Source organism: Rattus rattus, chromosome 16, assembly GCF_011064425.1.
Source record: "Rattus rattus isolate New Zealand chromosome 16, Rrattus_CSIRO_v1, whole genome shotgun sequence".
Lineage (NCBI taxonomy): Eukaryota > Metazoa > Chordata > Mammalia > Rodentia > Muridae > Rattus > Rattus rattus.
Genome location: NC_046169.1, coordinates 37,659,457 through 37,680,443, shown reverse-complemented (window position 1 = coordinate 37,680,443; position 20,987 = coordinate 37,659,457). Strand labels below are relative to the sequence as shown.

Genomic DNA, 20,987 nt, shown 5'->3' with positions numbered 1-20,987 from the left:
GTGGTGACAAGTTTGAGAGTCATTTTTATCCACCCTCGCTTAGCCTTCTTTAGTCTGTAGGAAAATGTAAACTTTGATCTTTTTTAAGTCACTGGGTGTTTTGTTTGTTTGTTTTTGTTTTTGTTTTTTTTGGTCCAGGCCTCTGTGTCAACCAAAAGAAGTACCTCTTTGACACCGTGAGATGGAAAGAGTAAAGTAAAATGAAGTCTTCAATAAAAGTATCAACGGACTTGAAGAGAGAAGACCTGGTTGGGTCCAGAGAGGTTAGATGCACCAGAACTGGGGCTTGAAGATCAAGGGAATATCTATCAGCCCCAGGTGTGTGTGTGTGTGTGTGTGTGTGTGTGTGTGTGTGTGTGTGCATGCGTGTGTGCAGGGAAATGACATAGAATGTTATTCCTGAACAAAGGAAGGTCAGCTGGGCTGCTGAAGGTCTGAACCAGCAGGATGCCAGTTATCAGCATCCTGAATAAGTTGTCTTGTAGGCCATGGGTATGATTGAAAGATGCTCAGCTGGGAGTAGGGGTTCGGAAGTCACTGTGTCCAGTATTTAACAATCCGGATCAATGTGGAGAAAAATCAGTGAGTGGGGGCAGGGCGAGGAGCAGAGTGTTACAAACTGTCAAGCCTTGATCCCCCTTCCCAGTCTCATCTCTTCATGTCTCAGCACCGTGGTGAGAAGTGAGAAAGGCTTCTGCGGACCATCCTGGCTTGAGCTGTCACCTCTCCAAGCTGTGGAGAAGACGGAGCCCGTTCTCTAGGTCAGCATTATCACAGGCCTCTGAGTACTAGAGATCTTAGTCATCTTGTTCTTTATGGCTTTCTTGTTTCCCACCCCAGTTTTCCTTCTTAAATGTACTATCCTCATTCCTCCCTTATCATGGATGCTCAGCACATACAGACTGATTCTGAAGAATCATTGTCTTGCTCCCTCTCTGTCTCGAGAAGTGCCTCTGCCCAGAGAGCGGCTTTGAGAGCTCCAAGTCTCCCTTGGGCCCCCCCATTGACTTGTCCTGACTCATCCATGGGCCCCCATTGACTTGTCCTGACTCATCCATGGGCCCCTGTGACTTGCCCTGACTCCTCCATGGGCCCCCCATTGACTTGTGCTGATTCCTTCATGGGCCCCCCATTGACTTGTCCTGACTCATCCATGGGCCCCCATTGACTTGTGCTGACTCCTTCATGGGCCCCCCATTGATTGACTTGTGCTGACTCCTTCATGGGCCCCCCATTGACTTGTGCTGACTCCTCCATGGGCCCCCCATTGACTTGTGCTGACTCCTTCATGGGCCCATGTTGATTTGTCCTGACTCCTCCTTGGGCCCTTGTTGACTTGTCCTGACTCCTTCTTGCACTTCTGGAGTTTGGCTTGGTTTTGGTTCTGATTACTCTGGCCCAACCCAAACTCCATGTTCATTCTGACCTCTTTGGATCTAAACAACACCCAGTCCTTGCCAGTTCTTCCTGGGCTGGCCCCAGCTCAGCCGTCAGATGTCATCTTGTAACAGGAGCTCTGTCATTTTTCTACTGTGTATATGAGAAGCTCCCGGGAATTCTTGCCCTGGCCTCCCATCTCTCTGTGGGAATGCTGGGATTATGGACACTTGAGTTCCACATCTGGCTTTTGTTTTTCTTTGTGGTTCTGGGGATTTGAACTCTGGTCCTTGTGCTTGCCCACAGAGTCCCTGCTCCATGTCTTGTTATATTTGCTCCATGCAGGGAACTCTGGGGATGAATATTTGACATGATTTGTGAAATAGACCCATTTTAGATTTCTTTCTTAAAAGAAGACCCATAGCTTTCAGGAGGTTCCTAGGAAGTCTACAATTGCCTTGTGAACTGCTGTAAAGGTGGCTGATAAGAGAAAGGCTATGCAAAAAGTAGATTTGTGGCCCTTCAGGTTCGGCCTTGGGAGGGAGAGGGGCAATGGTGGGCCATGTCTTCTGCTGGGTTGATTGGGAATGTTTTAAAGTTGGGCTGGGACAACAGATACACAGACGTGTACTCTGTCAACGTCATAAACTTATCGGCTCATACATTTAACCATGCATGGTTAAAATGGATGGTGTTTTGAAGTGGGGGGGTGGTAGCAGCAAACTGAGGCAGGTGGATTGTGAGTCGCAGGACATCTTGGGTTATATAAACATGTGTTGTCTCTCTTTCTCTCTCTCTCTCTCTCTCTCTCACACACACACACACACACACACACACACACCTCTAAAACAAGCAAAAACGACACATTTGTAAATCTGCATAGAAACTGGTACTAGATTTGAAGAATGCAGAATGAAATAAGATAGAAATATCTCGGTCAAAACTTCTATCTTCGTGAAGTGTTCTATAGAAACTGAGGTAAATAGAATATTTTTAAGGTGTTATGGGGCTAAGTGGTGATTGTGGCTGCATCCCCGTGGGGAAATGGCTCACAGTGGTGCATGACTTACAGGGGATATTTTCAGCCTTCATGGGTCATTGGGCTCAGAGATGGGAGTCAGGGGAAGGGACCCAAAGGCTTTGAAACAGCCAGATGATGGAGACCTTTGACCTCCGTGTCTCTGCTGAAAGGAATCAGAGGTGGGGCAGGAGGGGCTCGAGAACCTGGGATTATCAAGGCAAACCTCCATCGGCTCTTAGGCGGGACTTACTGAAGTGGAGCACTTCCTCTTCCGGCTTAGTGGAGGACGACTCGTTGTCTTCGATGTCTTTGCTGCCGGTGGGCTCGTCAGAGCTGGGGTTCACTGACATCATGCTGCTCTGGGGAGAAGAGCCCCCACTGGTCCGAGTCAGGCTGAGGGCGGAGCCTCGCCTGCTGGGTTTGCGGGTGGCTAAGCTGCGGATGGCAGGGGCTTTGAATTTCTTGGTCTGAAGGAAAGAGAGAAGAAAGAAGGATGTCAGAGAGGATGAAGGACGATGGGAAGGGGGAGGAGGGATGGGAGGAGGGAGGGAAAGGAAGCCGTAGGGATGGGAACAAGGGGAAGGGAGAGAAGGAAGGTTGAGGGGCAGAAGGGGGAGAAGGAAGGGAGGAGGAAGGAAGGAAGAGAGGGAGGGAAGGAGTGAGGAAGTAAAGAAGGAAGTAGGGAAGGGAGGAGAAAGTGGTATTTTGAGTTGCTGCAGAGGTTGAGGTGAGGGTCAAATGACGCTAATTCCTCCCTGGCCTCCTTCTGAACACCATGGGCGCCTGCTGGACCTGAAGCAACCAAGCCCATCAGAAGACACGGGAAGTGCCCTTGTCTCTTACTAATGATCCTGAGAGACAGTCTCTCACTGACAGCCAGAAATCTCCACCACTCTCCCAGTGGAGCTGGGGTCACAAGCACACAGCACACATTGACCTGCCAGGCTTTTGATGGAGGTGGTGGGGATTTGAACTTGAGCCTCTATGCCTGTGCAGCAAGCCTTCCAACTCACTGAGCCATCTCCTCAGCCCCAGAAATAATTTCCCTTGAGAGCTTTTAAGATCAGAGTGCTCGAGAGACTTGGGTTGACAGCCTCTTTATAGGAAACTCATAACCTCTAAGGTCCTGGGGGGCGGGGCGGCGGGGAGCAGCTAGGGTCCTGTAGGCTGTACTGAGATTTATCACCATGATGCTAGATGGGGAGAATTGCACTCAGCAGGTTTGCTACTAGGAACTGACTGCCGTTGATGTGCAAGTGTGTTAGTCATACTTTGCTCAGCTGCCTTGCAGGGCCTTGACTATAGGCAGAACTTCTCTGCTCTAGAAGCACAGGGAGAGGGAGAAGATGGGGGAGGAGGAGAGGGGTGATTCCTCACCTCAGATTTCTTTCTTTGCTTTGTTCCTTCCCCAAGGTTTTATTTTTTTGGGGTTTTGTTTGTTTGTTTTGGTTTTTTTGGCAAAATTTTTTTGCAATGAAAAGGCTTCAGCATGGGATGGGTGGGGTGGGTGGGGGTGGGTGTGGGGGGGGGGGGGGGGGGGGGGGGGGGGGGGGGGGGTGGCCGAGGGGGCTGGAGTTTGGGTTGGTTTATGCAGTTCTCAGAGGCAGCGCACAGAGAGGACAGTGAGGGAGGAAAAGTCAATCAACAGCGAGACCTTACATCAGCCAGGAGGCTTCCCTTGCCCTGATTTTGTAGCTTGGAGAGGGGGTGGGGTGGGGTGGTTGTCAGCCTGACAGGAAGCTCTACAGCTCCTGCCACCCAGTGAGAGAGGATGTCAGAGCTCAGGGGCCGCTTGTGCCCGTAGAGGTCACCCCTTCCTGCTTCAGCTGCCACTTGGCACTGGAGAACAGTCTTTAGGCCAACGCCATTGTTGAAGGCTTAACGGCCCGTGTCTCTGGGGGCAATCAAGGGTCTGGCAAGGAGCCTTGAACTCCCCACCGCGGGGCTAGAGCACCCTGCCTCAGTTTTCCCGTTTATAAAACAATGGGGAATGGACCGAGGTGGCCACAAAAGGACCTTTGTGCCTGCAGTCCTCCCCTGAGCTGGGATTTCATCTGTGTTCCTAAAGTTGTCCATTAATCGACATTCAATTAGCTGCCCCAGCGGGGCGGGGAGTTGGGGACCTAGAGGAGGGCTGACGCTTCTGATTTGTTGAGAGCGGTGGGGGAGGGGGATAAAGTGTTGGGAGAGGCGTGGTCGCTCCAGCGTGCTGCCCACCCTTGCCCTTTGTCGACTCTCCCTGATTTAAGTTTGCTCAGCAGTGATGTGACTCGGCTGCCATGTTCTGCCGCCTCAGGAGGGCCTGGCTTTCCCCCCTATCTTTCTCTTTTCCTTTTCTGTAACAGGGGAAGCTTTCCTTGAGTGAATCCTTATGCTTTCTGAGAAGCAGGGGTTGGATGCCCACTGGGAGACATGTTTAGCCACTCTTTTTCTTTTTCTTTTTTAATTATAAACTTGGAGAAAAACCTATATGTTTGAGCCCTGGGCTCCCGTTTGCACGGGGGTAATAGGGATTCCCCTACCTTTTCCACATGCTTCATTTTGCTACCGACCTCACCACTCCCTGCTGTGTTCTAGGCAACAGGAGTTTTGTTTTTTTGTTTTTTGTTTTTTGTTTTTTTCCATTGACAAGATTTCCCCTCTCCAGGAATGCTGCATGCTACTGATGATGTCTGTGCCTTCCAAAGACCCACTGGGGGACTGTTGGCTGCGGTCTCTTTCGAGATCTTCATTTTACAGAGGGATAAACTGAGGTCAGGTGAGAAGAAAGGGTTCATCCAAGGTCACAAAGTAGATGGAGTGGCTGCTCCAGTGTTCTGCCACCCCTGGCGTGGACTGCACTACTGTCAGGGTCTGCTGGAGATTTGCTTGTAAGAATTCCACAGTAGCATTTACCGAACATTCTGGAAGGACGAGTTTCCCCCCACTGAGGCTCATGGCTTCTTCTGATTTGTGTATCTCTAGAGATAGATGTACACCGTGTCTCCATAGCAACTTTGTGTGAGGAATCAAAGGCTCTTGCTTTTTGGGTCTGTGAGGGTGCTGACAAAAAGAGCAGGATGTGGTAAAACGGTCCTGTAGTGGGGACCGTGACTCTGAAGACCCCCAGGTTGAACACACAGGCCCAAGGTCCAGCTCTGCGACCCCATGCACGTCGCTCAGCCTCTCTGAGCTTCAGCTACTACTCCCATCAGTGCGTAGGAATGGTGTCCTGGAGGACATTAAGAAGGCAGCATGGAGCAGTGTGTGTGTGTGTGTGTGTGTGTGTGTGTGTATGTGTGTGTGTGTGTATGTGTGTGTGTGTGTGTGTGTGTGTGGTTGCATGCGTGTGTGTGTGTGTGTGTGTACGCTCTCCTTCTAACATGCCGGTTCTGGAGATCGAACTCAGGACATCAGCCTTGGCTGCAAGCCCCCCTTACCTCTGAGCCACCTTGCCTGCTTCCATCTTCACACTTTAAAGTGCACTTATCCTTTCCCTGAGCTCACTGGCCTGGGGTAGGTGGAGGTGGGCACTGGTTTGGTTCTGGGGGTGAGGGGGCATGGTCTGTGTGCACCTCAGCTGCACAGCTGTGCACCCCAGCTGATAGTGGCTTCACCTGTGCTTGTTGAGTAGAGGGATTCATGAGCTTTGGGGGAAAGGCAGAGCTTTGGGTTGAGGAATAACAGGCCTCGAAATACCTCTTGACAGTGAAGACGCGTGTGGCCTGGAAGACTGTCTGGGGAGTGGGTAGTGAGGGAGAGAGGGAGGGAAAGACACACAAAGAGAGACAAAGAGAGACAGAGACAGAGAGACAGAGAGACAGAGACAGAGGAAGAGAGACAGAGAAAGGAGAGATAGAGAGACACACACAGAGAGAGACAGAGATGGAGAGAGAGCCTATTGGTTAAAGGAAAGAATAAAATGAATTTGTTTCCTTCTTGATATCTCAACTAAGCAGCAGATGCCAATCGAACCCCTCCTCCCCTTTCCTTTCTTCTTCCAGTGTATCTGGGCAAATGTCATTTTTCCTACAATCCCTGATAACCATTTTAATTAAAATTTATCAACAGCAACAAAACCAACAAACCAACCAAACAACAACACCAAAACCAAAAAGACCCCAACAACAGTTGGCATGTGGTATTTCCTTTGCTTGGAGAACCACCCAGACAGCCACCCAGACAGCCACCCAGACAGCCACCCAGACAGCCATCCAGACAGCCACCTAGACAGACAGCTAGATAGCATCCCAGACAGACACCTACACAGCCACCTAGTCAGACACCTAGTCAGCCACCAAGACAGTCTCACAGACAGCCACCCGGACAGCCACCCAGACAGCCAGCCAGCCAGACATAAATAAGCCTTTCCCTTCAGAGACTGTGGGACGCCCACTTCTCCCCCTGCCTGAGGCCTGGGCTCTCATATGAGTGTGGGCTCTGGTTACCTTGGGTGCCGTGACGAAGTGATCCCACCTCTGCCCCATGGACTTGTCCTTGTTAATCTTCTTTATCGTGCTCTTGCTGCCACCGGGGTCCCTGTGTGAGGAATAGCTGAATGAGTTTCCATTTGCAGAGTCTTGGTTTAGTACAAGGCCCCGCCCCTCACCTGTCCCCTATGGAAACATAGATTTGGGCTGACTAGTGGCTGGTCTCTGGGATGGTTTTCTCCCCCTGCTGCTTTTGAAGTGTGTGGGGGGCAGTTCTCCATAGATGGGTCTTTTGAAGGGAACAAACTGAAGGCTGAGAGGGACCACCATTTCCGAAGTGAGGACTGAGGAAGACGGGATACATTTGCATGGATTCTGTATCTATTTGTGTTCTGGACTTGGACATCATGGAGTCCAGGGTCTGACTGCAGTTATGCCAGGGCTGGACCTGGAGGTGAGCTTATTTCTGGCTGTGCCTTGTGTGTTGATCATGGGCAGCAATGTCAGGAGCACAGCACAGCACAGCACAGGTGGGGGTGGGGAGGTGGGGGTGGGGAGAGTAGGCAGGGGTGTGGTGAGCTGCAAGATAAAGCCCCTGGTCTGAGGTTTACTGGTGAGAAGTTATGTGAGAGGCTCTGTGTCAGATGCTCCCGGGCACTCTCGGGGTCATCTCCGTCACTATCGTCACTATCTCAGTAAACCAGATTCATTATCACCCCCTATGCAGCCAAGGAGAAGACCAGATGCAGGGATCCTTGCCCCAGGGCTCTGTGCCTCTCTTATACCATGATCTTGAATTATTATTATTATTATTATTATTATTATTATCATCATCATCATCATTATCATTATTATTACAATGCCCTCCTCCTCCCTGAGAATGAGTTTCAGGCCTTACACCACCATGCCCTCCCCAGGTGGGAACTTTCTGGATAAGAGACTAAAGCCCCGAAGGGCTCTGTGGGTGATTGCTCCCTTACAGCCATGTCATCGAATTTACCATAGTAGGGTTCTTCAGTGGGATACGCTGCACGTACCCGTATAACTATAACCCTTCCAATGGATTCGGGGAAGGCTCTTATAGTGAAACACACGAATGTGTCGAATATAGTATGTGGATATTTAAGATTCTAAAATTGGAGTTCCACGTCAAGCTTCAGTTTGGTTCATTTTGGATTTGGGTCTGATTTCATGACCAAAGAGTTCTGAAAAAGCTGAGATCAGGGGAGCCTTTAGATTCAGAATTTAATGGTTATGGGACCTTGGGTCTTCACTGGTAAAGTGGGGAATCTCACTGTATGATCTAACTACCTGTACAATCAATCAATTGGCTTATCAAATTTTCTATCCTATTCTTTCATTATCTATCTTATCCATCCATCTACTTACTGTCTACCTACCTTTCCATCCATCCATCCATCCATCCATCCATCATCATCCACCCATCCATCCATCATCATCCACCCATCCATCCATCATCTATCTACCCACCCATCCACCCATCATCCCATCCATCCATCCATCCATCCATCCACCCACCCACCCACCCATCATCCCATCCATCCACCCATCCATCCATCTACCCATCCATTCATCCATTATCCACCCATCCATCCATCATCCATCAATCCATCATCCATCAACCCATCCATCATCCATCAACCCATCCATCAACCTATTTATCCATCCACCCATCCATCAACCTATTTATCCATCCACCCATCCATCCATCTACCCACCCATTCATCCATTATCCACCCATCCATCCATCATCCATCAACCCATCCATCAACCTATTTATCCATCCACCCACCCACCCAGTTACCCACTCATCCATCCATCCATCCATTCATCCATCCATCCACCCATCCATCCACTCACCCATTCAGCCACCTACCCACCCACCCCCCCACCCCATCCATCCATCCACCCACCCACCCACCTAACCACACACCCATCCAGCCTCCCACTCACCTACACGTACCTCTTCACACGCCCATCCATCCACATTCCTACTCATTCATACATCTCATCATCCATTCGACCATTCTTTTAAAGCCCTGTTTTCTCTGCAGGATAGTTTCGGGTGCATGAGACCCGTGATGCACTTGGCTGGCTCTCAGCCTGTATGGAGCAGGGATTTGAGGGGATGAAGTGATCAGAGCGACTTTGATGGCTGGGGTTGGGGGATGTCATTCAGTGTCCAGGCTTGTCAGAGTCTGCCTGCAGGATGGCTGCGGATCAAAGTATTCAGACACAGGGGAGGAGAATAGTCAGATGAACTGAACTTAAGGCTGGCTTCTTATGAGTAGCAGATCCACAGGCTGTCACCAATAAGGAGAGGGGCTCTTTTGCCCCAGAGGCAGGATCTGTTGGATATCTAGGAGGTCACAACCATGATATAAGAACACATTTCAGAATGGGAGCAGGGCTGAGGTGGGGGCAGGATATGCCTCCAAGCCTTTTGTAAGACTTTATATTTGAGTAACACAGTAAAGAGTTCTGAATAATGAACAGAGAGGCTCATTTGAGTCCGTTCTGCTTGCTTTCCCCTCGAGTAATCAAATTAGGGAATGTTTAAAACCCAACTGGAGGAGGGAGCCCCTCTCCAGCCTTATGCAGCGTTTAAGCAGCGGCCCTTCTGAAGCCTGGTTGCAAGCTAACCAATAGGCGGCCTTGGTGTTCCACGGTGTCTTTCATGAGCCAGGGCTTCTGGCTTTCTTCTTTGCTAAGGCAGCTCCCGCTGAGCTGCCAGCTCCTTCTTGAAGTTCAAAAGCAACACCCTTTCCCTTTCAAAATTAAATCTGGGCCCAGCCAAGCTTTGGAAATCTTAAATATTCAGGTCCAGTCGGGGAGATAGAAGCCTTCCGCTAATGCCGACGACTTCCGAGGCGACCTGAAGTCTATCGCGACTTCAAGCGGCAGGCTAAATGAACTAGAGAAGCAGCCGGATCCCTGCAGACCTGCTGCAGCCCTCGGCACCGCCTCTGCAAAGCCATTGATAAAGGAGAGGCCAGGTTAGACAAGCTCGGGCTCTCTGATGTTTCGCTCTCAGTAGCAAATAAACCCAAAAGGAAGATCAGTGGGCGGGGAGGAGAGATCAAACGCAGCTGGAGCGGGGGAAGTCCACTGCTCATCTTGCTGATGAAGCTGAAAGCCAGTTGGGGAACCTTCTTTACTAGCTCTGTTCGCCAAATGGAACCCACTACCCTCACCTGTGTCCCCGAAGTCCTTTGTCTCTCTGTGACTTACTTTAAAACATATATGAGCATAGAGTGACCTCCTTGGGCAGATGGTCTGCTAGCCAGATTCCATGTTCTGCTTGGCTGAGAGTAGGGACTTGGGTTAGGCAAGACCTCTCCCTCATGGCTATAGCGAGTGATGGCTGGTGTTGGATACAGAAGCAGAGCCAGAAGCCAGCTTCAGTGGCCGGGAAGAGGAAGTGACGGTTGTTCGGTTGTCACATCTGACCGGCTTACTGACTGGGGATCTCAGGCAGCTGTCTGCATGTCAGAACCTGTTGTGGGGCTGGAGTCTGCCTGACCCAGTGCTTTTTACGCGCGTGGTTTTGCACAGGGCTGCTTAGCTTCCCCAGCCCCAGGGTCTCCACCTGTAAGATGGGGCTGGGGATATTAGCTGGGCCACGAGATTGCAGTGGATGTGAAGAGAAAATGGCTCTCAAACGGGCGAATTCAGCTTGGCTATTAGCAAGGATAACAGCCTTTCTTCTTGGAGGGAGCTGACAGTAGTGGAAAGCGAGGTGGGGTGGCCAGCTCTCAAGGGGAGAGAGCTGTGATTTTCAGACCGTAATTTTCCCCCTGCCAACGCGTTCTGGGGGCGCCTGTTTCCCAGAAATCAAGGGAAGAGAGCATTTGGCAGAGGCTCAGCTCTTTAAGCTGCGTCCTTTGAGCACATTTTGCTCTCGGAGGTCACTTGACGATGTCTATCTGTCGGGGCAATCAGAACAATTTTCTCCAATGCTTTGCTCTCAGTCCCCCGGCTCTAACTCTGGGTGAAGCGCCCTCTTCTCAAGATGAGAATCTCCTGGGTTAGGTTAGGATGCGCTTGGGGGAGAGGTGGCAGGGGGAAGAGGTGCAGATTACACACACCAGGGAGGGCCCAGTGGTCCAAGCTCTTGGGCTGTTTCAGGCTGGGTAGCCCTGTCCTGCTTCTTCAGAAATAAAGTGACCAGATGGTCCTGCTGTGTTCTTTCCTGAGACGTTGGCTTGAGAACCACAGTGGGAACTGATATTGTTGCATTGGCTCGGGAGAGGAGAGCGAGTGTGAGTCAGATATTTCTCCAGGAAGCCCATCCTAGGAGGGTTTTCCTCGATGATCAAACTGAGAAGCAAGCCTGTACCCCATCACAGCCAGAGCACCCTTCGTTCCTCATGATTTTATGAGTGTTTTTACCTGCACGCATGTCTGTGCGACTCCCAGAGAGGTCAGGGGAGAGTGTCGTAGGCGGGTGCTGGGATCCACTGCTCCTCTGCAGGACCAACAAGCGCTCTTGGCTTCTGGGTCACCTCTCCACCTCGCCATCACCTGGGCCTTTGCGTGTTTTCTGTGGTTTGCATCCTCCAGCCCCTTCCTTGGGACAGGAGCTCCAATGGGTAGTGGGGGGGCACTTCTTTTGCTGTGATGTTCCCGGCGGTGGTTGGGAGCAGATCCACACGAGAAGAGAGCCCCATTTAAATATAAAAACAGTTGCATTAGGAAGCCGCTGCTCAGGATGCTGCTGTGTCTTTCACAGTGGTGAAGCGACTTAGACTTGAAAGGATGTTGAGTCTGTTTTCTTATTGATAACCTCCGAGGCAGGGAGGGTCTGGATATGGACGGGTGCGTCTTCTGTTAAGTCAGACGGCATGCATTTAGTTGCAAAATTGCACCTGCAGAAATTCTTTTAAAGATTTATTTACGTATGAGCACACTGTCTCTGATACACCAGAAGAGGGCACCGGATCCCATTACAGATGGTTGTGAGCCACCGTGTGGTTGCTGGGAATTGAACTCACGAGCAGCCAGTGCTCTTAACTCCCGAGCCGTCTCTCCAGCTCCTGAAACTATTTTATAAGAGAAAACTTGCTGTATGTTTAAGGTTGGAGCCTTCGGGATCTTGTTCTGGAAGCCTGTCCCCACCTGGCGGTGCTGTTTGGCTTTAGGAACCTTTAGGAGGAGGCCCTACCTGGGGACGAGGGGTCACTAGCACTGAGTGTCTGGACTCTTAATAACAGTTAGGACTGCTGGGAGCTAGATAGAATGCAGATTCTTAGCCCCGCCCATAGCTTGAGAAACCTTCCAGTCATGGGGTTTTCCACAGAGTACAAAGCAAGCAGCATATATGTGACCACTAGCTTATGAAAACCAGTCTCCCACCCAGCTGGTTTTCTGTCAAAGCTTACACCATTTTTTCTGGGACAGCCTGAGGTAACAAGGCTTAATTGTGCGTGTGCCATGTTCTTCCTGCACGGTAGATCAGTGGCTGCCTTCTCCCTCTGTTCCATGGGACTTGCCATCACTGGTGAGGACCGGTGTAGCCATCCCCCCCCCATCTGTATATCTGTCTGTGTGTCTGTCCGGTCACCATGGATCTCATCTGTTGGTGGTAGAATTCTCCTCCAATGCTAATTCTTTCCTAGCTTGAGGTGTCTGAGATGCTGATGGGCTTGGCTCCAACTGTGCTTTAATTAGAGATTTTTTATTTTCAATGTCTGTCACAGAAAGAATGTTCACTGTGTTCCTAGATCTCTTAGGGGGATTCTTTTTCTGTGTAGAAACATCATGACCAAACATCAAGTTGGGGAGGAAAGGGTTTATTCAGCTTATATTTCCATATCACTGTTCATCACTGAAGGAAGTCAGGACAGGAACTCAAGCAGGGCAGGAACCTGGAGGCAGGAGCTGGTGCAGAGGCCATGGAGGGGTGCTGCTTACTGGCTTGCTCCCCATGACTCGCTCAGCCTGCTTTCTTATAGAACCCAGGACCACCAGCCCAGGGATGGCCCCACCCACAGTGGAGTGGGCCCTCCCCATCAATCACCAATTCAGAAAATACCTTACAGCTGCATCTCATGGAGGTATTTTCTTAATGAAGGTTCCTTCTTTTAGATAACTCTAGCTTGTGTGTAAAGCTGGTGTTAAGACTAGTCAGTACATTAGATGTGGACTTGCCTCATCTTAAGAATAACTCCTCTGGGATAGGTGATGAAACAGCCCAGGGGCCTTAACCGACTTGCTAAGATCGCACAGTTAGCATGTGGCAGGTGTGGACTCACCTAGGTGTTGGCCCTAAACTTCCCACCTCTTCCTTCAGTACTGGGGGTCGCAGCTAGGGCTTTTGCACGTGATCAACTGGCTAAGACGTATACCTCAAGGGCCCTTTTTCGTTGGTTTTGAGATGTATTCATGCTAAGTTGCCCAGGAGAGTTCTTGAACTTGAGGTCCTTCTCACTCAACTATGACAATGAGTCGGGGATGCTGGGCCAATTACGCCAAAACCCTTGGTTGCAGTCATTCAAGTCCACCTGGGTTTTAGGAACACACCCTCAAGGCTTGGGAAGTTCATGTGATGAGTTGTGGTCGTTGTCACGTGACCTTCCAGAGACAGAGTAAGCATCCAGGAGGAGGCATCCTGTTTTCCGGGTAACTAAAATGTTTTTAGGTACTTCCCAGAGAATTTAACCCTATAATTAACAACAATAATAACATATCTATATGGTGGTTGCTGGGGCCAGATTGTATGGGTTTTCCCTGGCTATTAAGAGCTGAAGCATGTTGCTTTTGTATTAGTCAGGGTTCTCTAGAGTAACATGACTTACAAAGTCAACCTCTCTCTAGATATATAGAAAGGGGATTTATTAGGATGACTGACAGGCTGTGGTCAGCTAATCCGACAATGGCGGCCTATGAACAGAAAGTTGAAGAGTCTAGTAGTTCAGTCCATGAGGCTGGATGTCTCGGCTGGTCTTCAGTGTACACCAGGACCCTGAAGAAGCAGGCTCTCATGCCGATGAAGAGCTGGACTTGCCAGTGAGAGCAAGGGCAAGCAGGCAGTGGGCAAACGCTTCCTTCTTGTGTGTCTTTGTGTAGGCTGCCAGCAACGGCATGGCAGAGAGGAATGCACTTCCCAGATCAAAAGATCTGGGTTAAAGCTGGCTTCCTACTTCACAGATCCAGGCTAGGAGTACATCTTCCTACTTTAAGTTAAGCAAACGTCCCTTACAGAAGTGACTCTCCAGTTTTGAGGTTAATTCCAGAAGTGGTCAAGTTGACAAGAATATCACAGCCTCTCTCAACTCCAAGTTCAACCACACCACACCACATTCACCATCTTGAAACGGCCATGGTGAGGTTTTCAAATCATGGGTCTCTGAGCTCTGAAAACATAACTTTTTTTTTAAAAGATTTATTTAATGTATATGAATACACTGTTGCTGTCTTCAGACACACCTAAAGAGGGCATCGGATCCCATTACAGATGGTTGTGAGCCACTGTGTGGTTGCTGGGATTTGAACTCAGGACCTCTGGAAGAACAGTCAGTGCTCCTAACCGCTGAGCCATCTCTCTAGTCCCGGGAACAGGTAACTTAAAGCTCTGCAATCATGTCTCCAGCTCTGAGCTTGAAACTTCCTACATAGAGGGAAGGGTCCACAGATAACAAAGCCAGGCAGATCCTTCAGATGTCATCTCCTCTGGTGCCCAGGTCTGGTCCTGGTTCTGTCTATAGAGAGCCAGACATGTTTAGATCTTTGGTGGATTCTGCCCTGATGCATGCTGCTAAAATACTGGCTCCTCTGAGTGTGACCTTACTTCTTTTTATAGATGGTGACAACTCGTGCCCCTGTCCTGAGCACATTTCTGAGAGCAATCAAAGGCAGTGCAGGTTGACTGTCATATCATTCCGACGCAAGTCCTCCATGATCAGCTTCCTTCCTTGTGGAAGAAGGGGTGTCCATGTGTCAAAAGAAAATTATTGGGGCAGGTGATGTGCTGAGGGGTGAAGTGATGTTGGGTATCTTTGGGTTCAGAGGCTTGTGTCTTTGGACAGTACAAGCAATCAAGTGTGGGAAACAAACCTCCATGTTGCTTTGGCCTAGTAAGTTGTGATTCCCAGAACCCAGCCCCAAGAAACCTTTGCGATTGGCCATGGATGAGATGCACCCGGCTTTCTGTGAGGCATGGGTTTTAATGTGGAGAATTTGGGAGCAGTGCCAGTATCTGTCCATAGAGACTTGATCTGCTTCTCCATCTACTCGGGAGAATTTCCTGAAGGGAATTCTTTTCCGCGTTAAGCATGCAGTGCTGTGGAAAGATGACCATAAGTTGCTGAGGATGATGCTGTACTTGTGTGCATATTCACAAGAGGGATGTGCCACAAAGATGTGGGACACAGCACTTTACACCCTTACGGAGGGTTTGCACTCAAGGCAGGGATTTCCAACATTACGGTAGCAAAACCTTCACACCTTATTGTTTATAATGTGGGGTTTGGGGCAAGTTTTTGCAAGAGAACACCATATTAACTTAAGCTTGGGCAGTTTTATTGGAAAGGAAGATAGATGATTCGTGAATGTATTTTTTTAAATCAATTGATTTTTGATGTGTGTGATATATGCCTGTGAGTATGTGCATGTATAGGCGTGTGTGGGGTACATGTATCTCTGTTGGTGCATGCAGAGGTCAGAGGCTAACAGTGGACATCTTCCTCTACTGCTATCATCCTGCACTTGGAGCTCACCATTTCAGCTTGGCAGGATGGCCAGCAAGTCCTGGAATCTACCTATCTGCTCCTTAGTGCTGGGGTCACAAGCATGAACAAGCTGGGGTTACATGCCTGGATTTTTAGTCAACTGTGGGGATCTGAACTTAGGTCTTTGCTTGTACAGAAAGTACCTTACATGGAGGACCATCGCCCCATCCCTGGGAAGTTATTGTTAAGGTCACAGTATTTATGCAAACTCTGGAAACCTACACAGACATTTTGAAATGACTGGGATGACATGGTTAGGAGAAAGCAGTGGGAGGGGAGAGTGCTTCCCAGACACCAAAACTTGTTTCAGACACAAAGCCCATTGGAATTACTAGCTTTGGGACTGGTTTATGCTTATGGCTGTGTTTGAGATGAGTTTATACCAGTTCTTGGGTTGATAAATATTGATCACCAACTTGAGGGGACTGGGAGTTTCCTAGGAGATCAATACTTTATACCCACTTGGTGTATCTGTGGGGATGTCTCCAGAACATGAAGACTTTCATTATTTGATGGATTCAAGTTTTTGAATGCGTTGCGTACACGCACCATATGCAGCTAACACAAGAGGAGGCCAGAAGAGGGCATCAGATCCCTTGGTCTTGAGGCACAGACTTTTTGTGAGCTGCCATGTGGATGCTGCTAACCAAACCCTGGATGTCTGGAAGAGCAGCTGCATTCTTAACCAACAAGCCATCCCCCCAGCCCTGGGTTCTAACTCGACTACAGAGAGACAGTAGCATTGTGTAGAGAACTGTGGAAGGTGGAGCCTGGCTGGAGGAGGTGGTTTGGGTCGGGCAGGACCTTGGGGACATGTGTCTTGCCTTTTGGTCATTTCCTGTTATATCTCAACTCTGCCTCCTGCCAGCCATGAGGTTGGCTGCTCTATCAGGCCCTCCTGTGAGGATGGACTTAGACCTTAGATGCTGAGTGAAGCAAACTTTTCTTCCTTATTGTTTCTGTCACATATTTTGTCACAGTCCTGGGACAAGGACAACTTATGAGGTGGGGATGGGACTTGAGGGACTTGAGGTGGTCAGTGTCCTTGGGAGGAAGGATTTAATTAAGACTTGCAATTTTGGAAGAGTGGGAGAGTTGGATTCACCCGAGAGGTGGGGCTGTGAGAAGGGCTCAGTGTCAGAGCACTGGGGCTGCAGGTGAGGAAAGCTAACACGGGAGGGGGAGGAGATGGAGGGCCAGCCTCTCTAACTCAGTGGGAGGCTTCACCATGCTCACCCAGTTCCTCAAGTCGCTGCTGTTGTTTCACTCTGTCTAATATCTGGGACTCCCAAAGATAGCATCTCTATAAGCTGAAAACTGCCTATAGGCTGAAAACTGTCTCTACAGCTCCTGAAACCGTGACCTCAAAGCTCTTGTATGGGTCATCCCTCTGGCAGTGACATGGCTTACATTTTCATGACTTAGTCAAGATTCTCTGGAGTTTCCATCTGGGTGTATCCAGTTTCTCCAGAGCACCTTAGGTCTAAGTGGGGATGGATGGAGATATATATATATATATATTTCAAATGAGCAAAATCAAACTAGCCAGCCAAACATGATCTAATTAACTAACAAACCCACCAACCAACCAACCAATGAACCAATCCAACTAACTAACTTATACAGCAATGAACCAATCAACCAGCCTAACCAACTAACTTACCAACCATCCAACCAATGAACCAACCTAACCAACAAACTTAACCAACCACTAATGAACCAATTTAACCAGCCAACTCATCCACTAATAAACCAATAAAGCAACAAACCATCCCAAGTATTTACCAACCAAACGAGCAATGAACCAACTCATCCCAACCAATTCACCCACCAACCAACCAATGAATCAACCCAACCAACCAACTTACCCACCAACCAGACAACAAACCAACCCAACCAGGCAACGTAACCGCCATCAAACCAATGAACCAACCCAGCCAACCACCTTACCCACCAACCACAACCAATGAACCAATCCAATCAACTAATTTACCCGCCATCCAACTGATGAACCAACCTAACCAGCCAACTTACCCACCAACCAATCAACGAACCAACCCAACCAGCCAACTCACTCACCAATGAACCAATAAACCAACCCAACTTATCCTCCCACCAGCCAACCAATGAACCAACTCAAGCCAGCAAGTAAGCAAGTAAACAAAATTCCCTTGGACTAAAGGAGAAAAAAACTGAGAATGAGGGGAGAAGGAACAGCAAAAGGACATGGGAGGTGGCTAAGGTGAAGGAGTGACCAGGAGCAATGCTGAGGAGACACAGTGAGAGCATGAGGAGGCCCAGAGAGGAAGCTGTGGGTCCACAGCATGCTGGTATAGCTTGCCCATTTCTGTGGCGTAAATGGTCCCACTGAGCTCTATCATGTTGCGATACAGCACCAGGCAGGGATGCTTGTAAAGATGTGTGTAGAGTGGGCTCTGGGGAGAGGAGAGGAGCTGGCTCCAACTCACCTGGATTTACACCCACAGAGAGCATCAACTCCTAAGGCAGACCACCCATCAAACAAACCGACGGGAGGGAGGGAAGGATAAGGTCCCCGCCCCTTACCACCACCAGGGCGAGTGCCAGGTTGCAGTTGGGTGCAGGGCTGCTGGGCTTACTTGGGGTTCCAACAGGCAATCACAGGCCTCATGGTGTGGTGGGTGTGGTCGATAGTCAGGGCCTCTAGAAGCCAGTGGAGAGCACATAGCTGGCGGAAGAGGGGATCCCTGTGGAGACAGAGGAGTACCTTTTTAGAACACCATTCACAGAGACTGCAGCTGCTCTGGCTTCAGTGGGTGTGCTGGGACAGAGGTAAGTGGTTTGTACCCATTGTGTGCGACATGCCCATTGGTCCCACTGTGCATATGAGGACACTGGAGGTCAAGGGGCTTAAGGAGGTCTGACGACCATGCCACCGAGCTAGCAAGACTGAAAGCATGAGAATCCTGTTCCAGTTCCTCTGAATTTGAGTGTTGTGGGTGGAGTCTCTCCTAGCTAGAGGTCATGACTCAGGCAGATAAAAATGAGAATTTGAAGACGATTAATATTACACTGATGTCTGATAATTATTCTGATTTTTTAGAAACACAGTAAATGGCCTGAGGGTGTAAGAAAGCCTGGAAATGGGAAACAGTATTAGAAGGATTGAAGTGTAGCTGGCGATTGAAGAAAAGTACACCAGGCACATCATTCAACAATGAAAGAAAACACACTCCTTAACAGTACGTCTGATTGGCAGTTGTATCATCTGGGGATACTAACAGTGGACTATATATCGACTGTTGTACTTTCTCCACATTATTTAAGGTTCCCAATAACCTGGTGGGGCATGAATTATTACCTGTATTTTAGACAAGGGGGAAACTGAGGCTCAGAGAGGTAGAGCCAGTGCTGCTCAAGGTCACGTGACTCAGTTGTGAGCAGAGATGGTGTTTGAATTTCGATTTGATGCTTATGACATCACTACAGGGTGCAGTATCTGGCGGGAGACCTGAGGCTCTGAGAGGTCACACAGCTAACACCAGTGAGAGTTTGAACCAGGGAGTGACCTGGCCCACAGACGGTGGCCTTAGGGAGCTGACTGGGTACCAATGGAGTCAGTGTGTGGTGGGCACTCTGTTAGTGAGGTCAGGAAAGGGTTAACCCAATGCCTGTGGTTTTCTTGGAACCGAGGTGTAGTCCTGGAATATGCTTCCTCCCCCAGGAGTTCTCATCCTTCACTAATGGAAGAGCCTTCAATTACCCAGCTTCCTGACAGCTCTTTCCTGAAACTGCATCTTGCCCAGACCGCTGCTCCCAGGGGTTCCTAGGCACAGTTCTCCCAGGCCCAGGAAAGGATGGCTTCAGTTTCCAGGAAGATCTCACCTCATACCCTGTGGGGAGCTGTCCCAGGGTATCCTGAGAGCCATCTTTCTGGTCCTCTAATATGGAACAGAGCTGTCCCACCTCTCCCCACCCTCAGCCTCTCTTGCTAGGGCATTAACTGTTACATCCAAGGAAAACTAGGGAGCCTTCCACTCTTCCTCTCTACTCTGTGTGTGTGTGTGTGTGTGTGTGTGTGTGTGTGTGTGTGCGTGCGCACGCACATGTGTGAGTATGTGTGTGTGTGTATGTGTGTGTCTTTGATACACACATCCATCTGGATAAAGAACAAGATTCTTCTAGTAATTTACTAAGTGTGACTCACCTCTCCTTTGTTTTGTCTTGGGTGCCATTGCAGGGGACAACGCAGCTTGGTAGCTCTGTGTCCAGCATTTAGGCAATGCAGTCACTATGCCTGTTACTGGGCCTTAAGCACCATGCTACTTTCTAATTGTAACACTAACAAGTTGTGAGAGGCTGGGACAGGGGCCCCTGCAGGTTTCAGCTATGGGATGTGTGTAGTGGGGGTGGAGGTAAATGGTGTGTAGTGGTGGATGGATGGAGTCTGCTTGGTTGTGGGGTGGTACTGGAGACATGGGGCCTCTGAATATCAGACTCATTCATTCCCTCCCTCCCTTCCTCCCCTCCCTCTTCTTCCCTTCCCCTTCCTTTCTTCCTCATACCTAGGATCCCGCACATCCATTCTCTCTTACATCCTAAGTGATTTATGAAACTGCCCAGAATGAGTCAAAATGGACCCATTCTCCCCTGTTTAACATCTCCAAACTCCCCAACCCGAAACCGCCTATCATGGTTTGGATATGCTTGACCCAGGGAGTGGCACTATCAGGAGGCGTGGCCTTGTTGGAGTGGGTGTGGCCTTGTTGGAGTGGGTGTGTCACTGTGGGAGGGAGCTTTAAGATCCTAACCCTAGCTGCCTGGAAGCCAGTCTTCCACTAGCAGCCTTCAGATGAAGATGTAGAACTCTCAGCTCCTGCACCATGCCTGCCTGGATGCTGCCATACTCCTGCCTTTGATGATAATGGACTGAACCTCTGAACCTGTAAGCCAGCCCCAATTAAATGTTGTCCTTTATAAGACTTGCCTTGGTCATGGTGTCTGTTCACAGCAGTAAAACCCTAACTTAGACACATGGGCTTAATTGTGGACCTTGAAATTTGTATGTTAAAACTATAACCCCAGTATCTCCAATGTATTTGGTGATACGGCCTTTGAAGAGGCACCTCTTTATAAGGAAGCCATTTTGGAGGGCTCTAATCCAGTCTTAGTAGAAAGGGGGGATGTGGACACATAAAGGTTCTGCATGGGAGAGTAGGGCACTCACAGCAAAGGTCACTGTGAGGAAGCAGAGAGAGGACTGCTGTGTGCAGTCAAGATGGGACCGACCCTGGCAGCACCTTTCCCAGAACTCTGAGACAGTAAACCCCATTTCTTTAAGGTCATTGGGAAGCCTACCTTGATCTCTCTGGGTTTGCATTAGGCACTGGCCAAGGATATCCCTATGTTTCCCCCGAGTCTCTACACCCCAGGTCCCTGTTTATCACAGCC

General features: G+C 49.4%; 1 protein-coding gene across 2 annotated transcripts in view; it reads right to left on the bottom strand.

Moving 5' to 3' along the window:
- Ccdc60 (coiled-coil domain containing 60) overlaps positions 1-20,987 on the bottom strand; it is a 158,175-nt gene that overhangs the window by 23,549 nt on the left and 113,639 nt on the right. For both annotated transcript variants that reach the window (XM_032886802.1, XM_032886803.1), the window contains 3 exons: positions 18,176-18,283; positions 6,826-6,916; positions 2,649-2,865 (listed from right to left, as the gene is read on the bottom strand). In XM_032886802.1, the coding sequence (XP_032742693.1) occupies positions 2,649-2,865; positions 6,826-6,916; positions 18,176-18,283 (416 nt within the window). The remainder of the gene's footprint in view (positions 1-2,648; positions 2,866-6,825; positions 6,917-18,175; positions 18,284-20,987) is intronic.